Here is a 25,634-nt window from a genome sequence, read left to right as displayed (position 1 = left end):
AGATATTTTATTGTGCAATGGAAACCCGAGGCTCACACGAGGCCCCGTTATTCAGACCTAGCGTGAAGCATACAGTATCAATTTATTGCTCGGCTCGAGCAAAGTTCGCGTTGCACGCGCCCCGATACGCATTACGCTTACGCACGCGTGCGGCCAACCTTTCGACAAAGGAGATCCGTTTCACGGCGAGACACAATTCATGTGGTCGTCACGCCCACGTACCAGGCTTTTCTGTCCTCCGTGAAACTACCGGAATGCCGTAGCTTCGCGACCACATCGCCAACAACTTATGCATTCGAGTTGATCCGTGCCACGTTATTAAACTGTCCAGCTGACCGACGATCACCGGTTCGACTAAATCATAGGGGACAAGATGAATGGATGTCGATGAGAGTTCTTGATATAAGCTAAGAAGTTTGGAAACCTGACTATTATGAAAATCATAGTAACTAGTAGTATGTGTGTGTGTATATTCATTTCTTCTTTTATTGCTTCCCTCCCTTTCTCGTTGCATCCTATTAATATCGATACTTCAGTTGTACTCCAAATAACATCACCGTGTGCATGACGGTAAAAAGTTCTCTCTACAAATCAAATGAAATAAACACCATCTCGAAAATAAACTTCGTAAATCTCTTATACTCTCACTAGCAACATCTCGCGTGAATTTCAAGATGATAAAAACCCCGGTTATTTACCCGACAAACGGCCATGAGGCGACCAAACGCGAAGTTACTGCTATCTTATCAGAATTTCATTCCGCGGAATTAGAATGCTCTGCCAATCGGCTCTTTGGAGAACCGCGTAATGAAGGTGTCCCGTATTTCTTCGTTTTAAACGATCCCCGATTAAACCGATATCGACATTGTTATCTAAATCGACGAGTGACTCCAACGCTCCCGAATCGCTCGCTTTAAATTCCACGGCTGATAATACGGTCGCTGGACCAACCGGTCGAGTCCAATTCGACCTGTTCCGAAATAGCGTGGTTGGTCCTTCGCGAGGCGAGAGAAACCGGGGCATAATCCACACCGATTCCTCCCACTTTCGCGAAATTTATTTCGATGTTCAATTCGGGGACCAACCGAAAAAAATTCCACCGGCCGGTTTCGCCAATGAACGAGCGATGTCGTACGCGCGATGCCGACAGCGGCGAATCAATTTTATGCAAGTCGTTTACGAGCTCCTTACGATCCATCCACACGGATAGTGCGACGATTCCGACGGAGTTGCGATCGTAAAACGTTATGACTGGTAACCCGAGGTTAACTCGACAAAAACAACAGGGATCCACCCTCTTCATCGTCTGCTATCTTTCTCGGTTTTCACTCATCTGGTCCTTTTTTATCAAACACTAGTCTCGTTGCGAAGGAGAACGTTGGAAACGGAAGTTTTGCTGCAGGAAGTACGAGTTGGTGCCACGAATCAGTCTGGAGGGAATCGTTTAACGACTTGAGAAAAGAAGACGTGGCAACGATTTTACGATCTTTTAAGAGATGCCGACGAGGAGAGAATTATTGGTACTTTTTACGAAGCCTGACTTAATGATCCTCGACAATGTGTATAAATTAACAGGCTCGCGGTTGTGCTCGTCGATGAGAAATCGTGGTTGTCGTGGTAATTTCGCGTAATAAGGAAAGCGAAGGCGTGGAATCGCGAGCTTGCAAAGTTTAATATCCAAGATAACGGGGGAATTTGTAGCGTTGCTTTGCTAGAGACAACGGTACCAGCTCCGGCGCGAGGGAATTATCGAAGCGTTTTTCGAGCAATAAGAACATCTCGAAAGTCGAGCCGCAGCTGCGAACTTTCCTAAACCTTATAACGCATCCGCCAATCCTCGAGATATTTCGAGTTAGTTTCGAGTCCTCCGACAACTTCCGCGAACTCGGACGCAGAGGGAACTTTGTCAAGAAATCTTATTCCCTTGGCCATGAAGCGGCGTTTATTTTTGTTTCAACTAACGTTAAGCTGGATATCGCTCCACCATTCAAGTACATTATAATCAGATGATAAACAGACGATTCAATGTCATTACAATTTCCTAGGGATGACGCAGTTCGATTCGATAACTTTTAATATCTTTGATGATGTAATGTACAGGCACGAGCAATTCCGTTGCTGGAAATACGAAACTACCGAGCTGTTTTTTTAGTTTTATAGAAAGAATTTTATGCTTTTAATGATGCAATAGACACGAGCAGCTATTCTGCTATTACGCTTATGGTCGTTAGAAATATAAAGCTGTCTAATCGTACCGTGTCCCGGTTACAAAGCCCAAATGAAATCACACCGAAATTGCAATAAAATTCCGACGAAATCACACTGAAATCGTAACGAAATCGTAACTCGTCCGCGTGAAACATACGTTCGTTAACGAATCGAGTGCGAAACCAGGGACACACGATTAATTCACGGCTCTAATTTGCCGATAGAGCGTTGAACGCCACTGTTAATAAGTACATCGTATTCCGTACTCTTCGTGAAATTTCATGAATATTTCATGGGTTGGCGGAACTTTCGACTAGGTGTGTTTAAGCGGCCTGGACAGATTGCTGTATATCGCATGGAACGTCCCGTTGCAAAGTACACAGAGAGAAAGAAAGAGAGAGAGAGAGGGAGAGAGAGAGAGAGAAATACATCAAGAAGCCCGGAGGAATTTCAGCTAAAAGACACATTATGCGCGACCTTAAAAGCTAAACGCGATTCTCGGAAGGACTATTTCGGCTCGTTGGCGAATTTCAACGCGTGGAGCCTTGACTGGTCTTAACCGAATTCCACTCGCGGTGTTTTACAAAAGGGAATCACGTACGCAGCCTGTTCTTCCTTAAATCGAAGATTAGAAGGTGGAACGACGTTCGAAGGACGGAGGAAAAGGGTCGAGCATCGGATGACTGGGTCCGCCATCGTTCGCAATAATTTGTGCTCGAGCTCGTTTGCATATCAATTAATTGGCCATGATTACCAAAGATTAATGGCGCCACGCTTGCTGCTGTGAATTAAAAATTCCATCATCGAAACGATCATGTATATGTGTATTTCAAAATTTCCTTCAATGTTACTGTATCTACTGGATCCTCGCCGTTGGAACATAAATTACATCTAAGCGAAAACTTTTGCCAATATTTTTTACTCAATCTCTCAAACTTTCTTTAACGGCAAACGCGCTTACTTCCTCAAGTTAAAAATTTTATTATTGAGATTTCATTTGGCATCGCCAGATGTACCTTTTCGTTGTTGTTCAAACATAAATAAGGTGTAAATGAAAACCTCTAGCAATTTTTCAAATTTCGATACTACGAATGAAAAATTATACGCGCACTGACGATATATGCGTTTGAAAATTTCATTCAATCTCGCTATACTTATCCGTTCCGTGTTGTTTTAGCATAAATCACTCTGAAAACCTCTGGCGCAATACTTCGAGTCTGCTTTTTAAAACCAGAATCAATATTCGACATTCCAAGTCGCGTTTCCGACGACAAAAGGAACGAGTCTCAAGGCAGTCAATTTGACTTCGCCTCGAAGAGCAAACAACTGCGATAGCAACTATGCTAAAAACGCGACACAGATATTCAGTGCCTGCGCAGGAAGCACGATTATCGATGTACTACTCGCAAACGACCGCGTACGACGGGGACAATGCACAGGGAAAAAGAAACTTCGCGTTTCGGTGTACGGGCGAGTTGCGTGCGAAAAAAAGAGTTGGCCGAACGCTTTTCACTCGATGCATCGCGATAGCTGGCGCTAAGCCAGGGAGAAAGACTCGGCCATTCGAGTCGTCCAATCAATCTGGCCACGTGGAAAAAAAATGGAAAGCCCATCTGGCCCCGATATATCGAGCACGGTAGCTCGACCATCGAAATTCCAACCAACGTCGTACGTAGGCGAACGCTATCGCGAGCGTACCACTCGCTTCAACGTTCGTCGCTATCTTCGTTCGATAATTAAAATTGCCTGACATAGATACCGCTTTATCAGCAATACTTACGGACAATTACAGTTAAATAACGTCATCGTTCCATTCCATTAATACGATCGTTTCGTTATTCTGACGAAAGTTATATAACATCGTAACTTGAAGATAATTGAAACGACTTGAAAACTTCTGACGAATTTCTCAAACGTGAAAGAAGATGTGCGTATACTTTTACGTGCAAACAGTGCCATACCTGCCAGTGAACGTTATCTAATCACTTAGAGAGTCTTATCAACCCTATCCTTCCGTCTTTTTTTCTCATTTAAACACAACCAGAAATTGCGAGCTTCGTATGTGAATGTCAAGCAAATCCAACGTAGTACAGAAGCTTTTGATAAACGTGAAATCGATAAGTCCCGTTGGTCATTTCCGTGCTTTTAACGTGAATTCGTAATACTTAATAAATAATCGGATTATACCTGTAAGCAGATGTTCGCTCGTTTATATTTAAGATACGTTGACGATTTAAACATAAAAGAAACCCAAGCCTGGAGCACGAACCTGCGCGAGTGATAAATGTAAATTCGAATTCGCAAAGTAGAAAGTTGGGTGCAAGTGGCAAGTGTTATCCAGAATATCTACGAACCAGAAACCTCGGACACCGTCATGCAAGCCGCGGATACATAAGACGTCGTCGTGTACGTCAAGAATTCCTCGTCTTTGCTGCAGCTATAATAAGGGCTCGTGCACACTAATTCGATAAAGCATTTAGGTAAACTTCGCAAAACCTCTTACCCATTCCGTTTCCTTTAACCGCAAACTTAAAACATTCCTTGTATATATATACAAATTTCACGAAGACTCATCGAATTACAAATAAAAGAAATTCAATGCCATGCCAATACTAATTTCTACGAGTTCTCGGCTCTTACAGGCTGTCGCTCGTGTAATTGTCGAACAATCCTATGAAAGTTTTCCAAGAACCAAGTCTCGAGCATTGCTCGCATTATCGAGACCTTCGCCATTCTCTCGCGATCGGTGTGCACGAACCCTAGGTCCGTCGCGCGGCGAATTTAGAACGCAACAAGAAGAAACCGCGTGCGCGCGGGCGACATGGCTAAGAAACGGAGGGAAAAAAAGGTCAGAGAAGGAGGAAAAGAAATTGTTGGACGGAACGTGGCGCAAGTACCTCATTGGTGGAACCGTGACCGTTCATCTTGCCGTCACCTCTGGTATCCCATTACCGGTCTGCGGCGAAACGCTCCAAGGATCGTTCACCTTCTCGCATCGGTTCTCGAAAATGGCGCATCTCACTTCCTTCGCACTGTCCACCTCGTCGCCGTCTCTCTCTTTTCGTGGTTCTCCAATGTCCAAGCTTCTCCCTTCGTACAATTCGTACCTGACGGACCACTCTCGATTTTCGTTAGGCTGGTCAACGCCGGTCAAGGTCACGGCACGATCGACGCCGTTACTAATTTCGCGCAAGTGTTCCTGGGTTCGACGACCCTCCTCCCCATGCTTCTTTCGCTCGTGCCTGCTTCGCACACGACACCGTTTCAGGAATTTTATCGCGAGATCGATCCAACGTTCGATTATACAGCCTCTGTAACCGCCTCGACACTGAAATCGTCTATCCGAGACAGCTACACACTGCTTCCTCGACCAGCAGGTTCCGGCACGTCACTTCACTTAACCGATCGTAAAATGTTTTGACTCGACGTGTCCCGGAATCGTGTTATACTTCGATTCGTATAAACATTTTAAAGTACGAAGATATCTTTCGAGTTAATGGTAAAATTCAATTCCTCGAGCAACTTTGGACGATCTTAAAAAGAATTTGAAGGATTTAGGCGGTATATATGAGCGTGATGATCACTGGACGAGTTTTTACGTTATCGATCGCGATAGATGCCAGGGGCAGTGGAATACGAAATCCTCGATGGATCGAGCAACGGCGACGAATCGATCTTTCCCACGTCCTTCGCGTTGGAGCGCTGTTCGCGGACTGGAGAGCTCCGCATCGCGCGTGCACGGAGCCCATCGCTATCGCCGCAGGTAGACACCCCACCAAATACACGGAGACCGGCAAGAAAATTTGTGGTCGAATCTTAACAACCCGCTGTTACACCGACGACGTTAAGAATTATATACGAGCACTTCCTGATTTATCGTCGGGCAACACCGTCGCGAATATATTTATATCGTAATGTATAGACAGCAACGGGCTTATTTATCGGGCGTTCGTTACCGCCGACAAATAATTCACGCTTCGGCGGCGGCTAATGTGCCCGATACCTACGACACAGGAGGAAAATTGGATTTTCGAGGAAGCTTGTTAACCCTTCGTTGCGCGCGTTTTACTTTCACGCCGGTACACGACCGTGTAGTAGATTATGGCGCGTAAACTCACCTAAACTTTACGGTTAATTAAAACAGAAACTTCTGTTGAACATTTTAATTATTAATTCGCGCGAACGACCATAATAATTGTGAATATAAATTATTCGTTCGAATATTAAAGATTAAGATTAATAATCTTCAAAGAAGATATTGTGATTTTGATATTTGATCGCGATTTTCGATAGATCGTTTTGCCGGTAATGTAGAGTTTCAGAAATATTCACGTAATACGAAGATCCAGTTTGTAGGTAGTTACATATTCATCTATCAGTTTGTTGACGCCGTTACTAGGCAACGAAAGAAACATAAATTCATTCTACTGATCGATCGACACGCGAGCTTTGTGGTAGACAGTCTCCGCGTAGTTCTCAGTTAATTTTAATTGCAATAGAATTTCGTTGACATGAGCCTGTCAGAGAGTAAACGGTTTATATAATTTTCCCGATATACCGTTAAAACGCGGACTAAATTCATAATAGCGTTATTTATTCGCTATTTATCATGAAAGAAACGTTCTCTATGTTTTTTGTTTCATAAAATACATATCTAACAGCCATCTATATGTAGGAGTCTATTTAGAGTTACAATTTTTTCGAAAATAATTGTACTGGCGTCTTACATACACCATGATTACCTCCATGTAACATTAGATAGTGTTTGTTTCTGTATATACACAGACTTATAGAATAATGCAAGAGAAACTTATAGAAACTTACAGAAACTTATAGCAAACTTATAGAATAATGAAGTGCAAGTGTTGTCATTATAGATTCGTAAAGTTAAGTTTACGTTCGAATAAGTAGAGTTCACAGAAACAAAATTCCACTATAATCGATAATAAAACCGTTAAAAAATCATCTTAGAAAATAACGAGAAGTCTGTTAAATGCTCCAATTTTTTAAAAACTTATTATAGAGTAAACTTATTATTCTTCTGAAAGGTTCAATTAATTTGTGCCGTCATAGTTATTCAATTATTTTATGGACTATTGGTATAACTATTTGTTATAATCAAAGGGTCAACGACTCAACAGTAGAATCGACGCTTAGCGTGTCCCACGTTCGGCCGAATCGAGAAACACGCGAGTTAAGGATAATTCCTTGCATAATGGCAATAGATCAATGGCAGAAGAATACGTATAAGCGTGTCGCCGTGAATTCCGCCTATTTTCGCGACACGCGACATACTCAAACACGGAGGTTATTAGTCATTAGGCAACCAACGTTGGCTGACCGCCGTAGCCAATGTCACGACACCGCGGGACGTTCTTTTCGTTCGTCACATATATCCAGCGTCTCGTCTTGCCGCGTCTTCGATCCTTCTGTTCGATCCTCGTCTTTTCTTCGTTCGATCAATAGCTCAGACTCCGCTCCGAATACCGTTACAGCCCTCGCATGCGATCGCATCGATTTTCCTTCCGCGATTCCGAAACGTACGCGACCAACCGCGAGGTGATTACTCTTGAAAATCTAAGTGGAATAACACAGTGTCGTATCGCCTTTGTCTTGAAAATTCGCCTCGAAATACGAACGAAGCCGAATTTCAATTAATTTCTTGCTCCTGAAATTATTTAAGGTGTTCCAGTTTCCAAAGCATTTCTCGACTCGATGCGATTTCGATGCAATCTAAGCTTCTGTTCGAGATCTTAATAGTATCGATTGGTAGTATACAGAGGATTTCGAAATTGCTTTTAAAACACCTGCGAGCGTTCGGTTTAATCAAAGTATCTTGCAGTAGAACGAGACCGTGTCGTGTCAGGCTTCTTTTCTTCGAAAAAGTTTCTGTTCTACGTACTTTATCCAGGAAGTACCGATATTCTTCTCGAGTACACTCGTGTTAAAAGTATTCATTTGTATGTATAAGTAGAAAGTTCGTACATAATTTGAAAATGATAATTTTTACCAGTATATTCAAAATGAAGGAACCAGTGTGTCTATATAGCGATAAGAACGACGATCGATGTGTTGTCTCGAGATTATTTCAAATCCTCCGACATGGAGGAAGGTGTTTAACTCAACCCAATTCAACTCTAATTTAAGTTTATACTACGGATGCTAGGAGTATTCGCCAGAATCGCATACGGAAATTCCAATTTTCTTCTACACCTACTTCGAGCGTTCTCCTTAATCAAGCATCGTCCTCGTTCTCGTCACCTCTCCTATTCATCTTTGTTTCTTAAATCAACACCGGCAAACAATCCTGCATTCATCAGGAACAAGGGTATCAAGGTGGATCATATCCGAGCTGCTGATGATGCATCAGCTCTCGGGAGCGCGCAACGTGGCGAAAGAAAATAAAGAGAAAGGAGATAAAGAGACGATGTATCAGAGGCACAGAGCCGACCTGTCTCTAGCCCTGTCCACGGAAACAATGGTGTATTACTAATCCTGGACTCTTTCCTTTTAGACCCCATTCTTCACTTTGAAAATTCCTCCTGGCTTCCCTCTGTGTTTTCCTCTCTGAATTTTCATACCGCCTCCTCCCCTTGGGAAACTTTCCCTCGTTCTCTGTGCTCTTCCTGTTCATTACACGGCGGCCTCGCGTTCGATGCAAAAGAACGACGAGCAGCTTAATATCGACGTTGCACCTGGGCGCATCTCGACGATCGAATCCCGCGAAGAAAGGAGGAAACAAGAAACAGACGAGATGGAAGAAGAAGAAGGGAGAGAACGCAGTGAGAAGCGGGATCAAGCGTTACCCATCGTCTGGTTTCCCCGGTTCTTGCTAGCTGTTTACAATCGTGGAAGGCCGAGGTGCTGGTACACACCGTGCTAGCACCAGGTATGGTAGCCACGACTTTCGTACTTGGCGAGGACGAGATGTGACCACGGTTTACAACGGTGGACGGTCGATGCACCTCGCGACTTCCACAACCCGTAAGCCTCCGCCGTGTATCCCGGTGTCTAGAGAAGGCTCGGGCTAACTAAAAGGACTTGGACATTCAGCTTAGAGCCGCTGCTCCTCGGTGCTACCAGTTCACCGCAAAAATGACCAAGTTCGTAGGAGAACGAGTACGTTCTCGTGACTTTAGCAAATTACCTAATTCGCGACATACTGATCCCTTTGCACAATTTGGAAACCAGCCACAGGACGATGGAGGAAATAAACATTGATCAGGAACTTTGGCAATGTTCACCGAGGGAAGATTTGTTAGCGGGGCCCCGTTTAGCTCCGGAAATTAACGGCGGTGCTAGAGTTTTGAACAGTCGAGAGTGGTCGATGTTAGCACGAGTTTCGGCGAAATTAACGAACGAAAGGCGGTGCAAAGAATGGAGGAGAGTCGCGGCGACCTTCAATGTCAAGGAAACATCTGGCCTCTCCATATTCGACGAACGATGTCGTTCGTTAGCTCGTTCCAGCGGTTCTCAGCCTCCACTGGCGCAGGAATTCTAGGAGAAATGGTGTTACAGTAAACGATGATATCAATACCTTCCTAACACATACCAAGGCGTATCTTGAGATAGGTGGTACGATATATGGGTTGTTCGTATGACTATACGGTAGCGTTATATTACATGAAACTCTGGACAGTAGTACTTTCTTACCAATCATATTTTGCAAGAGTTTTTATCTGCTATTAAATGAGAAATAAGATATATTGTAATACGATTACAATTACCAACATTTGGAGAACTTTATCTTCTACAATATTAGGTTTTACTTTTAAAAGCCAAAGAGAAACTTCTATGTCTCTGAACACAAAACAGTTACGTGATTCTAGTAATGCAATTCTATTAATTCGTCAAATTTAACTGTTAAAACTCTATTCATTGAGAAATTTAGTTTCTTTACACTGAATTCTTTTAAAAAGTGATTGCAACAACATCTTCAGCAAGTGTCTATATCTCGACTAATCGTCAGAATTATTCATGTCTTTTTCGCCTTTATCATCAGTATGTATCTCTCTTTTTTTCTCTTTCGTACACCGGTGTAGCACATAATGCCTGTTAAATCTTATTACGGATAAAAATTGTCTGTTAATTCTTATTATTGGTAATTATACTATAAAAGTAATGAATATATAAGTGACATTCCACGTATGTTTCATGCATCATGTGAACATTTATTGCTATATCGCTGTTTCGAGAATAAAAAGTAACAACTGTTTCTTGGTACCGCGAGTCCAACAAATTGCATCATACTGTCATCCAAAGGGTGATGTTCCACGATACCGCGAACAGGGACTTCTAGATGACACGACCACGTGACAACTCGTGGAAGGAAGACTGCCCACAGCCTCGAATTTCAAAACGTCTAGAGAGAAGAAACGTGACCTACGCGGAATTCTTCTAAGGAACGAAAGGAGCGGTTAGCTTTTGTGCCTCCATGATGGGGCAATAAGACTGTTTCATGGCATGGTCTGGCAACTTTAATAAGCCTAAATCCTGGAACGATCCATGAGATCATGGAACATAGGAAGAAGATCGATGGTTCGATAAACTGGTAGAATATTGCCCACCCTATCTTGTATCTCCCATTAACCTCCATGTTTCTACTCGTTAATATCGGGAAATAGCATTCGAATCGCCAATTAGACTGAAATTGTAATCTTTTTTACCTGCGCTTGGGCCAACTGGATATTCGAGTATTACCGACTTTCCACTGCTGGCGATCGTGGCCAATAATCCGTCCAAATGATCCCTAATTAAACTTAATACCTGCTCTCTGTCTCGTTTTATTCTCTCTCTCTTTCTCTATCTCCGTCTCGATCGAAATGTCATACCAGTCTCCGTCGCTAATTGCCCGGCAACGGTGACAAGCTTTTGGCGAAAGTCACGCGCGCCAGAAACAACACTATCGAGCGATGTAACGTGTGCCGACTTGTTAAACGTTAATCGTACGAAGACGTATAACTGTCTACCTTCACCGTAGGCCGGCCCTCAATCCGATCCAAACAGAACAGAGTCTTCCTCCGGTAATGGAAGCTCTCGACGAAATAGACGTATCAAAGGGATCGAGCCGACCGTTTTGTTCGCGGTGTGCCACAAAACCTTCGTAACAAACGACGTCTCGCCACTTACAGAAGGAAGTCGTGCTCTCCTACTGTCTCGGGCACGTTCTCCTTCACTTCCATCGTTCATCCTTCCGTTCTTCTTCGTGTCCACGCGTTCACAACACACATATGTGTATTACCCTGTATGTATACTGTATATGTATCTTTATTTGTGTATTTGATTCTGCATGTATTCCTACATGCATCCTTCATGTATCTCTTTGTAACTGTGTATGTATCGCTACGTGTGCATTACAGCGTATACATATTTACGTATGTGTCTTTATTGTGCTCGCAAGTGTATGACTGTACATCTATAGCTATGTTTTCCGTTGTATGTATGTGTATGATCAACCTGTGTACGTATGAATGTGAATGTGTACGTATGACCAAGCCACGGTTCCGTGCCAGGTTGTTGGACGCTCGTGTTGGAGCGAGTGTGACACAGGAGCACTTCAAGATACGAAGAAGGTAAGGTAAGTAAAGCTCGTGCCCTGCCCGGTGACTGAACCCACACCGTGTGTTTCACACAGAGACAATTGATTCTGTCTCAGCCTATTCTCACACGAACATACACGGATTTATTTGGTACTGTGTATCTGTAGCATCGACAAAGACTTCGAGGTACCGAGAATCTCATCGACCAGGCTCCATCGGTAGAGTGTTCGAATTAAGATGCATCTACTAAGTGGCATCTCTTCTACGGCGCGGTTCTTCTTCGTTGATCGCTTCCGGTTTCACGAAACCAGACACGTATACGTCGTTGATACTCGTCGCTCGAAAAATTCCTCCGATGGATTGGCTCGATCCGACGACTTCGCTCGTTCAAGAACGTTTTGTTGGACGTGCTCGTCGCACACAGCAGATTTGTTTGAGTACCAGGAAGTACGAACCAGAACCCGTGCACGGTACGGAGAGGCTCTTCGTGTACAGGCAAGGGCTCTCCAGGTATCCACTCTGTCACAAAGTTTCCGAGAAGACGTTGCCTGATCGTGAACGTACACTAATTCGTGAGAAACGATGAACGAGGGGCGATCTAATTGTCGGTCGCTCGGATGAAATTTTATGAAACGTGCAGAGAAAATATGTTTACTCACCTTGTCCTCGCAAGTTTTATGGCAGATGTACTTGCAAACTGAAAATGAAGAAAGTATTTTAATAATACTGTCATATTTTTGTGTTTCTTTTGTGGTGCGTTGATAAAGATAAAATTAAAAAATGCTTACAAAGTATTTTATAAAATGTGGATTCAGTAGAAAAGAATTAATATAAAAAAGAAATATGCGATATCCTGTAGGAAGTGGTTATTTAAGACTAGACCAGACTGAAATCGATCGACGTTCAAATTTCCCTCCGCTTTTTCACGCACCACACTTTTTTACCATACACAGTTCCGACAGAACTACCGACTGAACCCTTTCAGGCCACTAGAGCGAGCAAACCGTAGGGAATGAACTTATCGACTCACCTCTGCAGCACGACGCCTGTTTGATCACCGCCTGATGGCACAAATGGCACGGACGCGGCTTGCGCAACTGTTTCGTCCGGAACACGTGACATTGCGGTTCGAACTCGCTCTGAAATCAATCAAAAGGAAGAAATACGATTAATATAATCGATCGTGTCTCAATGAACAAGTAAAAGAGAATGCCGCGTCTAAAACTTATCTTTGAACATGCCACAGACACGTTCCCATGTTTCCTTTTTCCAAGGATTTTTTCAGCAACTTTAATTAGTGGATAAGGACCTCTTCACTGGCTAGTTTCAATGAGGTCTAGACGGTCTAAATGAAGCGCCTGTTCAACGTTGCCTTCATCGCCGGCAAAAACTCTTTCTTCCACTTGAAATTATTATTCATGAGTCGAGTGGTATTTCAAACTGTACATAGTGAAGAAATTCGTCCAGACGGTCGCATGGAAAACGACGACAAAGATGAAAAAGAAGAAGGAGAAGAAGACGAAAAAGAAGTTTCACCAACTTTCTAGCCTCGCCGCACTGTGTAATTGTTGTCTCTAGTCGTTTCGACTCGACGCTCAATCTGTTAACAGCGCATAAGCGAATGCACCACGCTATCCAAAGAGGCGGTTCGCGAAGTTATGCGCAAATAATCGCCCGGAGTGTTTGAGATCCAGCGATGCGCGGGTTCCGATTACAAACACGCAACGCTCGTCTCTTCCCTGGGAAGCGGATACCTCGCGCTTTCACCGGCTTCGTCGCCGATCGATCGATCGATCGATCGATGAATTCGCAGAAAACAATTCCGTGGATCCGAGCCAAATTTTGCGTACCGCCACGTCGGTTGTAAGCGACGACTGCTTGACGATTCCCCTCGTCGCGGCGGGATAATTCAATCGGATTTCAAGGGAATACGATCGTAAGTAACGATAACGCGACGAAGAAGAACCGCTCGTGCATTTTCACGGATTATTCGTCGTGAGTTTCGATCGCTTCTTCGATCGTTAAGTGGCTTAGCGGGTGGCGGGCCGCGTTGGAATGCGCGTAAGGAGAATAAGAACAGCTTGGTCAGACTGCTTAGTCAGACTATTCTGCCAGACTGCATCGCGCTAATCTTTGACATATTTTTGTTACTATTATTAACGGACGAGCAGAAGAGGCAATTTTCTGCATAAAACTACATAGGATACAAACGAAAGTTTGAATATAACGCGCCATGAAACGCAAAAGCGTATAACTCAATATCATTTTTAAATGTCAACAATACTAATACGTATTTATGATATTAATCTGCAAATGAACTGCGACTCGAATTAACAAATCATTTGTTTTTTTTTGAGAATTGAACATTAATTGCGAAATTAAGAAATTCTAGAAAGTGAAGTTGATCAATGTTGTTTTCGAGAGACTGATTTATTTCGAATTCTGTAGAACGCGAAATTACTCGAATCAGCTGTTTGCTAACAAATCTCAAGAATTCTTCAGAGAGAGGAATTCTTCAGCTATTAGAAAGTTGTGAAAACCGTCAGTGATCAAGAGACGTATACATTAACCAAACCCACATTTGAATTTTCAAATAAATTATCGTGAGGACACTGAAAAGACAGGACGAATTTGTGTTATAATCCAACATTAGGACTTGATATTTTCCTTAAGACAAAGTTGATCATTTTGATTACTATTTAGCTCTAGTGATTGAAATTCCTCTTTTTCCACTTACTACTTTACCAAAGAGTTTACAAACTGATTACAAGAATCCTTTATCTTACAGCAATATAGATTTCAGTTCTGTTTTCCACTCTCTTCATATCCAATTTATCCAAAGTATTCGATATATCTAATTGGTTATGAATATACCAATCAGGAGTAGAGAGTGAATTAAGCTTAAGGTTCCCTATAGCTTAATGAAATTCGAATTTACGAGTAGCCTGGAAAGCAAGATTCTTTCTATCGATTTCCAGTGAACGATAATTACAGCGAATATTTCTGTGTCATTGGTTTCACGCAGTCTGCAATTAACCCAATAGCAAACCTCACGCAACATCGGCCTAGCATTCCACGCACATTCCCATGTTTTCCTTATCTCACACAACCTTTATCTTCACGTTCTTTGATCGATCGTGTTCTCTATAATCTAAATCCAAACCAACTCGATTCAAGTTTCAAGAGAATAACAGAATTCCTCCGAACATTAATACGACAATGTTTGCAGAACTTGCCGCTTCGATAATACTAATCGATGAAAATCCAATATTCTATCGCCGCTCAACATGCCCGCTTTATCGTGGCAAAGTTTGCCATAGTTGCGTCGGCATCGAGAACGCAGACATAGATTGTAAAATACCGTGCCATTAAGAGGCTGTAATATTTCGTAATTATCAGTTTTATCGGGCAACCACGAGTCACACCGGTTGAATTATTGTGACTCGACAAATGCGTTCGCCAATGCACGGAGGCGGAAGAACGAGCTTCCTTATTGGTTACTGTATGCAAAAGCTCGGCTGCGTTCGCTGTCATCGTAAACGTAGTCACGCAGCTTCCATTCTTCTTCGCGTTCCCCTTGTATTTCTTCCTTTTCATCCTTTTTACGAAACAGTGAATCGTGTTTCTGTATTAGATCGTTCGGTTGATATACACCTTCGCATTTGTCGAAATCTTTCGTTCGTTCGATAGTACGCGCCACATCGTTGGAATAATATTATTGGTCGGCTATAAACGTCTTGAAATATTCGAGATAAATTACGTTTCTCATGGATATCCTCTATTTTGTACATTTTCTTACGCAATTTTATTATCCGCCTCCTATTTCATAGAGAAGAAATTAACCATTGGATATTAATTATAGTTTGACTACTAATGAAAGAGCCCGGAGACCACCATGGACTTCATTCTATTGAATAACAAACTATGATCAATTAAGATGGAAATTACCTAGCGATGGGTGAATAATTTCGTCCGTTATCCAGCTAATCGATCTTTGACAAAAATTCAGAGGGTTTCCACTGATCGGTTAATAATTGACGTTCTACGGAATCCCGATGCTACTTAATTTTACCCATCCCGGTCCGTAATGATGATTTATCATCCGTATGGTCGTATAGCCGTATAGCATTGATGATAAAAACAATACGTTCTTTCCCGTCGATGTACAATTTCACGGTAACTTAATTCTATCTTGTCGACGTTGCTCGATGCTTGTACACGTATCTCAGTAACTAATTGCCGGATTCATTAGCGAGACTGACCTTTGATGCTCGCGAATAGCCATCGTCATTGATCACGTACGATTAATTGATCTTTAATCCTCGAGGAAACCCATTGAAATCCCTGGATCGCCGGCTATCTCGCTGGTTAGTCAGTCAACTTTCTTACTCCTCTACCTTTCTCCTCGAGAATATATCCTACCACCTCGAGGTCGAGGTCGACGCTGACCCGCGGTTCGTATTTTATTCCCGCCAACACGATTGAAACGCAATAATGCCCGTCTCGACTTTAGGTACGCGAAACGATTACGGCGCGACAGAACGAGGCTGGAATTTTATTCGAACCCCGAGGTGAGACAGGATTTCGTACGGAATATCGAGGATCAACAGGCTAACTGGAATTTTAATAGCTCGGACACTACAATCACGCTGCATTGGTACAGAAAAAGAAAGAAACGCAAGGCAAACTGAAACGATCGAGAGTTGATGAAAAACTTCGTTCCGAGGTCTTTAGTTAATTTCTTTGGTTACTCTGTCCAATTGAGGGTAACATATTTAAGAAATGAGAAATGTTAGTTAAGAATGTAGGATTAATTTGATAAATGAAAACTTTAGGAAAATGAAGGACGAAGCAATGAGCATTTGGGGAAATTGAGAGTTAAGTAAAATGGAAATTTTGGGAAATAGCAGTCTTTAAATATGAGAAACAGGGAAATGACACATTTTACGAAATGAAGAATAAGCAAATGAAAATATTTAAAAAAAATGGATATGCCAAAAGGCTTTGGAATTTCTTTCCCCGATGAACTGCCTTACCGAATGTCAGCGTTAAATCTTCAATATTCACAGCAAACACAGTCGTCCAATATTTGTCACATTTAATTCAGAAAACGATATAATACAAAAAAAGTAATACGTGAAAAATGCTGATGACCGTCGCAATACGAAGAACATGCACTTCGCCTATCTCATGACAGACTCTAAAACGGAACAATTTTTGGCGAAACTACAGCTCGTCAAACGATCCTTTGTAGCCTCGACTATTCGACAATACCTGGGCAACTCGCTTCTACGGAAAATTGAATTCCGTGGACGGGTATGGCAAAGGCAAAGCGCGAAAACGCGATAGAACGTGGCGTGGTTCCACGCGAGCGTGACGAACATCGGTAACATTTAGCCTCTCAGTGCGCGACTCTGTTAAAGGAAGATATCGCGTTGTTGTAGTTTCCGCGCGGAACAACCAATTCGAATCAAGAGGTTGGGGAAACAAAGAGTAGGTACGAGAAAGAGAGGGGAAGAGAGAGAGAGAGAGAGATATGAATTCAGAGCGTCCAATTTCCAGCACAGTTGTTAATTAACAGATCGCTATACAGAGTGAGCCATACAATTGGGACAAGCTATATTCCTTTCTTGATTGAAGTTAAGAGGAAATATTCTCTATTATTAGAAAATAAATGGTTAATAGATAAATGGTAAAAGAGGAGAACATTTTCACGGCTACATTTTTTGGCGATGATATGTATTTTGTAACTAGACAATTTTTTTTAAATGGGAGCATTCCTTTTCACTTAGGTAGAATCATTTTCTCATTCTACGTAAAAATATACTAAGATAATATGGTCGAAAATTGATTGGTCGAAACGATATTTTAAATTCAATTTGGAAAGTTTATCTTACGAAAGAGACGTAATGCATTATTCTTGTATTTTCCTTCATGTTTTCCTTGTCTCTTTTACGACGAATTCTACGAGGTTGGTTAAGATATCTTTTAAATCCATCAATTTTCAACTATGTCGCTTCACTAGCGTTTCATGTGGAATGAGGAAATGATTCTCTTAAAGAAGCACGTATATTCCCATTAAAAGAAAAGTGCATTTGCATTTTTCAGTGCATCCTTGCGTTTTAAAAAATATGCAAAAAGTGACATCGTACAAAGATAGATATTACCATAGGAACCAACTTTCCTGTCCGCAACTTTCTGTTATCTCTTGCAAATTCCAAATACATATAACCCGTTTCAATTGCGTGGTTCACCCTGTATGTTTTCTTGTGTGTTCGTGGGCGTGGAACTGACACAGAGAGGTGTATATACTCTGACTATCGTCTGGATCGAGTCGAACGGGGTTCAAAGTTCTGCCAGGGATCGAGTCGAGTGGAAATCAAGTGCGTTCCGTTCTCGGGACGATACCGGCCGCCTCTGGTTTGCTATGGTGGTTTTCTGGTGCAAAAGCATGCGGGAAGAGGAGAGAAAGGAGCTCGTCGGTCGCTCGAGGAAGGACGAGTGCTCGAACAGAGTCGGCTTTGTCGGGTTGTGTTTGCGCTTTGACTCGAAACACACTTCGGCTCGCATTAACCGGGCGTAGATACATACAAAGAGAGAGACCACGGTCGAGTGCACGCTCAATGTTTTTTCTCCTTTGCTCTTTCGCACGCGCGTCTCCCTGTCCGCCTTTCTGTCTGCCTTTCAAAAGTCTAGCTTTTTATCCAACCGCTGGCTGCAGCAGCCAGATATACTACTTCGGTCGGATGATGCACAGGGAAATACGCGGTTTCGCGAGACATTGTCAGCCGAGTGGATCGTTTACCTCCGCGTTGACGTCGTGGTAATGACGTGCAGATGGATCGGAGGTTTCGTGAAAATTACTGCAGGGATTTGGCTTGATCCGAGGATTTCTGGATTTAGATGTACAGTTCTCTACAGTGCAGTTATAAAAGAGACTCGAGCGGATATATGTAATAAGTACTAATTAACATATTCACTGCGACACACATTCACTGACCACACGTACATTCGAGTTGGCACATACTTTCAGATTACGTGTGGTATCGAGTCGAACGTGGCATGTGAACTGAAAATTCCGAAATTGTGAAACAGTATTTCATAACAATTCATATCAAACACATATCTAAAGCTCCATAATATAAAAACAGGTATTGTATGAAAATGTTCCGTATAGCTGCGTGCAAAATAAAAATCGGGTTCACAGCGAACACATTAAATCATCTGTATACGTATGGTCGGCCTCTACATTATCCGATTTGAAGATCAAAATTCAAATTATTTAGTAGAATAATAAGAACGTGAAATATATGACACAGCAGTGTATATATAGCGAATTGAAAGGACATTAGTTGAAATGGAAGGCAAAGAGCGGAAGCACATATTATTAACCTGAGCAGGCATATCGACAGTTTCACATCTGCAAATAAGATCGTATAACATCGCGTGACAGTGAGCGAATGGAATACTTATTTTGCCTACTACTGTTGTCACAGTATTCTTTGCATTTGGTATCAGAAACACGAGAGATCTTAACGATGAAAAGAAGAAGCATGGAGAACAGCTGAATTGTCAATATGAACAAACGTAGGTTCAAAAATGAAAAAATATTTTAATCTACGAATTCCTCGTACCAGATGATCTATATAAAACGAAAGAAAGAAAATGCAAGAAGACTACGACGTAACAAAGCGCCATAAAAGATCAAGGGAAGCACCAAATACTCGAAGATCTCGGCGCGGAGCATAAATACAAATTTATCGACGCGGAAAAAGGAGAACGAGCGCGTCGCGGAATCATTACAAGGGGACTACTATCGATGAATCGTGAATGTGGGATGCATAGAGAAGAAGAACAGTAGCAGACGAAGAAGACGAAGAAGAAGAAGAAGAAGTAGAAGCAGGCTGTGCGCGTCAGTCGATCGAGTTGAAATACGATTTACTGGGGTGGTCTTACGCGATAGAAACGACGCGGAGAGAAAAGAAGAATATAAACGAGGCTAATGCCTTCAATGACAACATCTTTGCGCGGATGATAGAGCGTGCATAGGAAGAGGCTTGTACCATCGAACGACGATGTGTGCACGGTGGCTTTAAGTCCAATGTATGTACTTCCTCGAAAATATCTCTACGATCGCGTTACTTTTCTTGGAAGTCGTGCGTGTAACGGAGCGACGGGAAACGACGGGAAACGACAGAGAAGAACGAAGGGAGAGACGATGAATTATCGAGCCGGCATTCAGAGCATCAGAGCCTCGCAGTGTGCTCCAACAAACTGCACGAAAGCGTATGCTTCGCATCAGCTTCGAGTTGCGCGAGTATTATCGCGTCAAAAAGGATGTTAGATCTGTGTCTGAACAGCGTGGTAATTTAATGAAACACAAATCCTACGAACTTCTAGTGCTAGAGAATGAAACTCACGACTCTGGACTGTCTCTTCAGGCTGGAAATATATCACAGATATATTGGGTTAGTGGAAGAGTAATGTCGGTGTTTCATCATACTAAGGAAGCCAGTTTCTGATAATCCACACGTTACAGTTTACAGCAAAATCATTTTAGAAAAAGGCAGTTCTGTATTTATAAAAACACTTGGCCTTCCTCTGAGCTTAAACGTCAGTAAACCGAGTAGTTTTAATAGTTGGACATGGAAGACGATAAAGTTTATTCTTGCTTTTTTTAAATTACGTTACATAAAGTTGAGAAAAAACTGTAAATGCAAGAACTCGAAATTCTTTTTTATTTTCCCTATTTTCTAGACAGACCATATATGTTGTTGTCGATCGTAGCACAGTTATTTAAGTAAATGAAATACACAGAGATTATATAATTAATTAAATAGAATCATAATAACAGCGATGTAATTCGGTTTTGTGGATATAAAACTGGCATTACTTTCCCGTTAGTTCAATATCTTGTCTCGAAAGAATCTGGAAGTTTTCACGAATTTTCGATTCTATGTGCACCCCGATCGTTAGTAACGCTAACGTTAGGAACGTGGTACCAGCAACTTTTTCCGCCAACGATCGCAAATTCCGATCTTCATATCGCACGATTTATAAATTGAAAAGAACGATTCGAATCTCGTAAGCTTCGATGCCGTAAAATTTATCATGGAATTTTGACGCGTGCTCTCGATCGCTGACCAGCGTTCTACCATGGAAAATGGAAATATATTCGAGCACCGTTCTCAGAGAGAATAAATTTTCGACTCTCGTTGCTACGCGCGTCTATGTCGTTCCTTCTCGTTGATTCGAAAGATCGACCTCTCGAAATATCGTTTTCTCTTGTTCGGTTTCAGTTCCCTTTCCGACCACGAAATTTTACCACGCCGTTGGCACCAGGGATTACCAATCAGGACCGTGCCCACCTCGTTCCCTCCCTCCATTTTTATTTCTCTCCTCTCTCGTGTTTTTTATTCGCACGCCGCGCCCGGAATGCCGATGGCCCGGCGCGCGACTCCGACTTTTGTGAGTTATAGTTCTCTGCTCGCAGGCGGAACCGCCGCGATTCTGCATGGTTACGTGCATGCTCGCTTCGTGGCCTGCTTTCGGGGAAAAATTTGCCGAACAAAGCGGTTACGGACGAGTATCGCGATACTCCTGCTCTTTGCAGGGGTATGGCTTTGAAAAGAGAAAAGAATTTCTGACAGAAAATTGTAGTTCTGTGCGTATCGTAGCGGTATGCAACGCAGTTTTCGGTTTGGGAAAACTCCTATATGGATGATAAATAAACTTCGTCTGCAACTTTCTTTCTAACACATCGTTTTAGAAAATTCTCCGCATTATTAATTCGTTGCGATAACACAGAACAGTAAGACTCGCGTTGCAACTGAATTGAGAAAATGCTATTCCTTTATTGATATTTAATAATTGTCTCGAAGGTAGTAGATAGACGATTGGACAATTATTATTACTCCAGCCGCTCGGAAGCCACACCGATCAAGTTCATAAATTGAAAAGTAAAGAAAAGTATTGAAGTTAGGATATTATTTCTTGTTAATTTACCTTGGGATTTGTGATTCCCTGCGCTATACTTGTATACTAAGTACACTTATAAAAGTGAGGAATTTCTCTCTTGAATAAATTCAACAACATTTAACGTGTATTTCGGTAAAAATAAAGATGCAGTGTAACTTATTATCTATATGATAAAGAACAATAAACGATAATGGAACGGAGAATACATTTCCGATGGATAATAATTCTCGACTAAACACAAAGAGATGTACTTCAAATCGTGACAGTAATATGCCAAGAAATGCGAAAGTAAGCGTACGTCGGGTCGGCTGAATTTAAAGCATGATTGCATTAACATAATCCGACACCTCGGACACAGGGATCAAACGAGAAATCCATTCGAGCTAACTGATGATTTATCCAGCTTCAATCGGAAGATCAATATCCATATAAAAGCGGCAGCTTCTCTATCAATCATCGTTCCCGTTCTTCTGCATCGTTCGACTCCTCGATGCAGAAGAATCGCGAATAGAAAACGATTTCCATCGTGACGAGAAAGACCACCGGTTAACATTGACTTCCTATTACTCTGTCCTTTTCTTTTTCTCCTTTAAACACGATTAAAATCTTCTCTTACCCGAACAGACATTTTTCCCCTTTGGTCACGATGCAACCAAAGATATTATTGACACGGAGTCTCGAATCGCAGACAGCAAAGAGTATCGTGCATCTAGGCGAGGATAGATCTTGTTGAAAGATCCAGATACACGCCGATAACGGATGCAACGGTGTACTTGACACACCGCGTGAGATTACGTTGCACGTGCAACACGGACGCCCCGGCGATTCAGCATCGCGAGTATAAAACGCGGAACGACGAAGAACCGCCGCCGCCGCCGCCGGTGCTCTGTCTTCCTGCATCACCGCCACGTTCAACCGGTTCCATCTCGGTCAGATTTTAGCGTGGGAGTGCTCGTGATCATCGCGAATTGAATACACGTGCGTCAACGGCATCTTTGTCCGTCACGTACTTCGTAAATATCAGATGAGCAACTTCGAGGTACTTGGAGGACGAACAGAACGGTTCTCCGAATTAAAAAGGGCACGTGGAGTTTTCTGCCAAACAAAAATTCCTGGAAAAGATCGGTGCATAAAATGGCTAAATTCGTCTCTAGTTTCGTTACAAAGTTCCTGAATAGCTCGATACCAAATACATTTAGCCCACTGAAAATCATAGTTGCGTTAATCAATAGTTTCGGAATTTGGATTTAGTCATTTCGTTTCTTATAAGTATCATCTTTTTAATTTCATCGATAATCAAGATGTAAGTAGCGAGGAGAACCAATAAACTATTTTTATACGATCTTCAGTTATAATTGGATGTTATTGTATTGAATTATATAACTACACGAATAGATGATGTAAATTTCCATTATTATTGAATGTTATTGTATCGCACCCTATATAATTACGTAAGATGTTTGTTGCCCAATGGACTTAAATGGATATAGTTTTACTGTATCTTTCCCATTTCCATCAAATAGAAGCCGTTACACATGCTACAAACTTCTCGAACGACCTAATATTTTATAGAAAGATAAGCACTCTCTGTTGGTCGTTAGAACAGAAGGTGATTTGGGAGATCTGGAAAGAAGGAACTCGCAGCGTGAACGTTCGAATTAATCGACTTTCTGCCCGCCTTGCACAGTGAACAGCCAATCGTTCAAAGTCAGTGGAACACGCTGTCGCGACGACGAGATAAGAAGCAACGACATCGTCTTAGTTATTCCTCTGCGATCATGTGCTTTTTCTTCACCACGATCGGACTGTCACGCCACCAATGTGTTCGTCATTCATCACGGCAAACTGTGAGAAACTCCCGAATCAGCGACGAGAGTCTTTCCTCCGCGAAAAAGAAAGGATTGCCGAGAGTTTTACGATATCTTGACGCTGACGTTAAACTAATGGGCATTCTTCCATTTGACGTGGTATTTTACTTCTTACTAACTCCAATTTTCGAATTTAGAGCTAGGTATTTTCGATGAATTTTCAAAGAATATTTCGATGTTGAGAAAAAACTGGTAACTTCCTTATAAAACTTTCATGGAACTTTATTTTCTGGTTTTACGCGAATTTTCTAAAAATATTTTTAGCTATTTTCTTTTGTATTCAAATATAAAATTATAAATTCTCGCCGAAGTTTAAAGGAGTATCTTGATGAAAATAGACGACGCTTGTACTTTGTAATAGTTGAACTTTCGTGCAACTTTATCTTTTGATTAAACAAAGTTTCTAAAAATAATTACTCTACTATCCTCTTTTACTTGTAAAGTCTAAATTAGAAAGTTTCGATGAATTTTCGAAAGAAAGAGTAACTTTTAAACGATCCTCGGGAATGTGACAAACGTAACAAACTCGCGAAACTAATTTCATCATCGTTATCGGTTCTGTAACGCAGATAATACGGTGACCCGTAAAAGATCAAGAAAAAGTAACGACTGTACGTTGTCTGAGGCAGAAGTAAATCGAGTGAAGCTGTTGTTCGACAGAAACGTATCAGAGGGAAGATTCCTCATTTCGAAACTATTACTCGATTTGCCCGTAATCCTATTTGGAAGCGGGCCGGATTCGTCGGTCGTGGTTTTACCTAACGATGACAAACGGTCCTGGATTATTTGGCCAATTGTGATTTCCCTGGCCACCGATATACCTTCGAGCTTTCTGGTTACCCGGAGCAGAAATGGACCTAGCCAATAAGCTAACGTTCGGCATGCAGCGTTGAAAAATGGTAAACGTTGCGCGCGAAAGCGAGTCCTAAATCTCGACCCGTGAAATCCGGCGTTACACGTTCTGCCTCTTTGCACAGCGTGTATTTCTAATACGTAAAAGGGTACACGGCACCGTTGCATCGTAGCCGGCAAGTATATAAATTCGCTGTTATTACGCCCCGTTTTTTCCGGGCCTCTATCGAGGCAAATGTGAATTTATCGCGCGTCGCGAATCAAACAAGCCGGATACATAAAGTTTCGTCCCAGTGGCCCTGTGGAAAGCGAAACGAAGGAGAATTGTTCTGCTCGTCGATGCTTCCAAGTTATATTGCAACGATGACAAGGAGTTTCTAAGAAGAAATAATAATAATATTGACAGAAAAGATTCCACAGTTCTGAAAGAAAAGTGCAGAGTAAGAGTATTGATTCTTTTTTTTTTTTTTTAATCAATTTGTAGTAGAAGTGTATGATACAAATTAATTATTTATACAAATTAATATTGCAAGCTGACTTTACCATTTTCCTGCGGAATCTGCGAATTATAAATTTAAATTATCTGCGGGAGAGATAAGCGTAACAAAACGAAGTATCATCGAAGTTGTTCTATCAATTCAGCGTTTCCTTTATCCAACTCGATGTTTGAAAATTAATTAGCTTGTGGATAAGGAATTATTCAAACAAAATTGTGCTACGAGATCTCCCATTTATGAACAACAATTTTCCATATTAGTTTCCATAAAGCAGCATTGTCTATTAATAATAAATAATGAAATCGATATTCGATAATCAAGTATTCGGATAATCTTAAACGATAGTATTAAAATACAATAAATACGATTATGTTCCCAGCACTTTCTTCCTAACTTTAAAATTCATATTTCCAATATCCCTCCTAATTTCTATGTCACTAATTCTATACAAGTCACGATGCACGTACCTAAATATAAAAATGAAGACGTTATTCTTCCTTCTATCCCAGCTCATTTTCGAATAAAGAAAACTTTACGACGATCAGGATTGATTCTTCGTCAATCGTGTTCTATTGCCAAGAAACTTTCGACTCTTCTTACTTTTAAATGGTTGTAGAAACACGCAATAAAAAAGGCACCGTTCCACACGTGTCACTGCGTAGAGCGTAGGGCATGCGCGGTTACTTGGAAAC

General features: G+C 41.8%; 1 protein-coding gene across 8 annotated transcripts in view; it reads right to left on the bottom strand.

Moving 5' to 3' along the window:
- Positions 1-25,634, bottom strand: part of LOC100644032 (tensin-1) — a 180,520-nt gene that overhangs the window by 103,393 nt on the left and 51,493 nt on the right. For 6 of the 8 annotated variants that reach the window (XM_048411610.1, XM_048411623.1, XM_048411618.1 and 3 more), the window contains exons 2-3: positions 12,778-12,886; positions 12,407-12,444 (exon numbers count right to left, since the gene is read on the bottom strand). In XM_048411610.1, coding sequence (XP_048267567.1) covers positions 12,407-12,444; positions 12,778-12,886 — 147 coding nt within the window. Of the gene's footprint in view, positions 1-5,105; positions 5,917-12,406; positions 12,445-12,777; positions 12,887-25,634 lie in introns of those variants that run through there. The other 2 variants (XM_048411621.1, XM_048411626.1) reach the window with 2 other exon arrangements.

The sequence above is a fragment of the Bombus terrestris genome, chromosome 13 (genome assembly GCF_910591885.1).
Source record: "Bombus terrestris chromosome 13, iyBomTerr1.2, whole genome shotgun sequence".
Taxonomy (NCBI): domain Eukaryota; kingdom Metazoa; phylum Arthropoda; class Insecta; order Hymenoptera; family Apidae; genus Bombus; species Bombus terrestris.
Note: the sequence above shows the minus strand (reverse complement) of the source record. Positions and strands in the feature narration are given on the sequence as shown.